The sequence below is a fragment of the Budorcas taxicolor genome, chromosome 15 (assembly GCF_023091745.1).
Source record: "Budorcas taxicolor isolate Tak-1 chromosome 15, Takin1.1, whole genome shotgun sequence".
NCBI classification, from domain to species: Eukaryota; Metazoa; Chordata; class Mammalia; order Artiodactyla; family Bovidae; genus Budorcas; species Budorcas taxicolor.
Genome location: NC_068924.1, coordinates 48014203 through 48016979, shown reverse-complemented (window position 1 = coordinate 48016979; position 2777 = coordinate 48014203). Strand labels below are relative to the sequence as shown.

Genomic DNA, 2777 nt, shown 5'->3' with positions numbered 1-2777 from the left:
ATAGACATTTTCAAAGAATATACTGAATCAACTTGAAACTAAAGAAACAAAAATAGGAAAAATGGTGGGGCAATTATAAAATCATTAAGCATTCTGGAGGAGTATTTGTGGGAATGTATATTACTTAGAAAGTTTCAAAGGATTCTAGCAACATAATTAAATAAGTTAAACATGTAAGAATATGTTACAAAGAGATTACAGGAAAACATGTAAGAATATGTTACAAAGAGATTACAGGAAGGCCTCTGGAAGACATATCATGACAGTTTTTAAAATTTGCATCTGCTTTCTCCGAAGATATTTTGCTAAAAACCATCTCAATTTCCAACGTTATGAAGTTAAAATAATTTCAGTCTTATTGTTGCAGAGATATAGATAGCCCCGTTCACTGAAACCTACAAATGCATGGCAGCTTAATGAAAGTCAGAGGTAGTAAGTCAATAACAACACTTACAGTAAAGCTAATAAGACTGAACAACAGAGTAATCTTATATGAGTGAACATAGTGAATAAGATGACATAATTGTTGAGACATTTCATTACCAAGCAAATATATTAAAAATAAATATCTAAGCTATCATCTAAAGCAAGTTTTTTAAGAATAAGTCTAGTCAGTGCTAATTAATACCTTATATTACAAATAGAAGATGTAGAGATTCAGTCTTCTAGAAAGAGGGTTAATATCTCTTTTCTTCATAAATCTTGGAAAATTTTTACACAAAGAGTTGATTGTCTTAGAATTTGTGAGAAGTCAAAACCTGGAGGTATCGTTCTCTGATCCTCTTGGTTCTTATGCCATAGATCATTGGGTTCACCATGGGTGGAACAAGGACATAGATGTTAGCCACAAAGATGTGAATATGAGGAGCCACATGGTGTCCAAATCTGTGAGTAAGGAAGGAGAAAAAGGCTGGAGTATAGGCCACCAGGATCACACACACATGGGATCCACAAGTGCCCAGGGTCTTGAGCCTAGCAGCTTTGGATGGAAGATGGAAGACAGTGTAAAGGATGACAACATAGGAACAGAGGATTAATATGAAATCTAAACCTCCAGTGAGGAAGGAAGCAGTTAGGCTGTATGTTCTGCAGACCCTGGTCTCTGCACAAGCCAGCTTGATCAGAGCCATAAATTCACAGTAGGTGTGAGGGATGACATTAGTTCTGCAGTAGGGAAGCCACCAAAGCATAAAGGGTTGAGGACAGAAAAGTACGACTCCACGGAAGATGATAGCCAGCCCCACGTTCTGGATGACTCTGTGTGTCAGGATAATGGAATGTCTCAGAGGATTGCAGATTGCCACGTACCTGTCAAAGGCCATGGCCAAGATAAACCCTGAGGCCATGCTGCATAGTGAGTGAATGAGAAATACTTGGACAAGGCAGGCTTCAAAATAGATCTCCCTGTCATGGAACCAAAAAATGCTGAGGATTTTGGGCATAGCAGTAGTGGAAAGGATCAAGTCGGCCACAGAGAGCATACAGAGGAAGAAGTACATGGGTTCATGCAGGTTGGAGTCTGTTCTGATAATAAATAAAATGGAGAAATTTCCCAGGAGAGCAGTTAAATAAATAAGGCAGAAGGGTATTGATATCCAAGTGTGGATGGCCTCCATCCCTGGAATGCCAACGAGAAGAAAGGTATTGGGATGAAAGCTGATGTTGTTTGGCAGTGACATGATGAAAAATACGGGCTGTGTTCAGTTGTAGAATATGTGTATACTTTCATATTCATATGACCATTTATTTACTGATGACTTCATTTATTAATATAAATCTTGAGAATGTTTTAGACTCTCAAAATGATAAATAGGATGTAATTCCTAATTTCAAATTAACATTCTAATGGGGAGAAACTGATATAAACCAGTGATTAATTTCCCATGTGATCAATGTGGTAAAAGGTTTATGAACAAAGAGGTAGAGATATTTATTCTACTTCTGGGAGTCAGAGGATTCACAGACAAGATGTTTAGTCTTGGTTCTGAAGCACTCTGGACCTTTAAGATAAAGAAAAAATTGTAACATAAGTAAATTCACAATCAGATGACTGTAATCTTAACTGTATTAACCCTATTGAAAATTAATTTGTTCAAGACTATTTGTGAAATGGGGCTTCCTCGGTGACTCGGATGGAAAAGAATCCTTTTGCAATGCAAGAGACCTGGGTTTGATCCCTGGGTCAGGAAGATCTCCTGCAAAAGGAAATGGCAACCTACTCCAGTATTCTTGCCTGGGAAATCCCATGGACAGAGGAGCCTGCTGGGCTCTAGTCCATGGAGTCATAAAGAGCTGGACATGACTAAGTGACTAATACTTTCATTTGTGAAATACAGTGCTCCCTCAGTGTGCATGGGGGATTGGTGCCAGGACCCACCATAGATAGTAAAATCCTCAGATGCTCAAATCCCTTAGTCAGCCATCTGTATCCTCAGTTCCACGTCTGTACATGAAACCAACCCTGGATCATGTAGTAGCAGTACATGTATTTATTGAAAAGAATCAGTGTGCAAGTGGACTTGTGCAGTTCAAACTCATATTCAAGTGTCAATTGTCCCTTGAAATGTCAGTGACATTGCAGAATGAAGACAACACAAGACTCTGTCCTAAATTCCGCTTGACTCTCCACTGTGCCACATCAAATAGCATGTGTTGATGAATAATTTTAATTGCACATATTCTAGACTCTTTTTCCACAGAATGAGAACTATAAAAGTGATAGCAGAAGGTTCTAAATTAGGACACATTCTGCATTTGTCTCTTCAGATTATGTTAAA

General features: G+C 38.2%; 1 protein-coding gene across 1 annotated transcript; it reads right to left on the bottom strand.

Annotated features, from left to right (window-relative positions):
* Positions 1 to 734: 734 nt before the first annotated feature.
* On the bottom strand, positions 735 to 1679 carry LOC128060687 (olfactory receptor 52D1-like). The gene has a single exon (XM_052653063.1). It carries the CDS (start codon positions 1677 to 1679, stop codon positions 735 to 737), a length of 945 nt encoding a protein of 314 aa, XP_052509023.1.
* Between the last annotated feature and the right edge of the window lie 1098 nt (positions 1680 to 2777).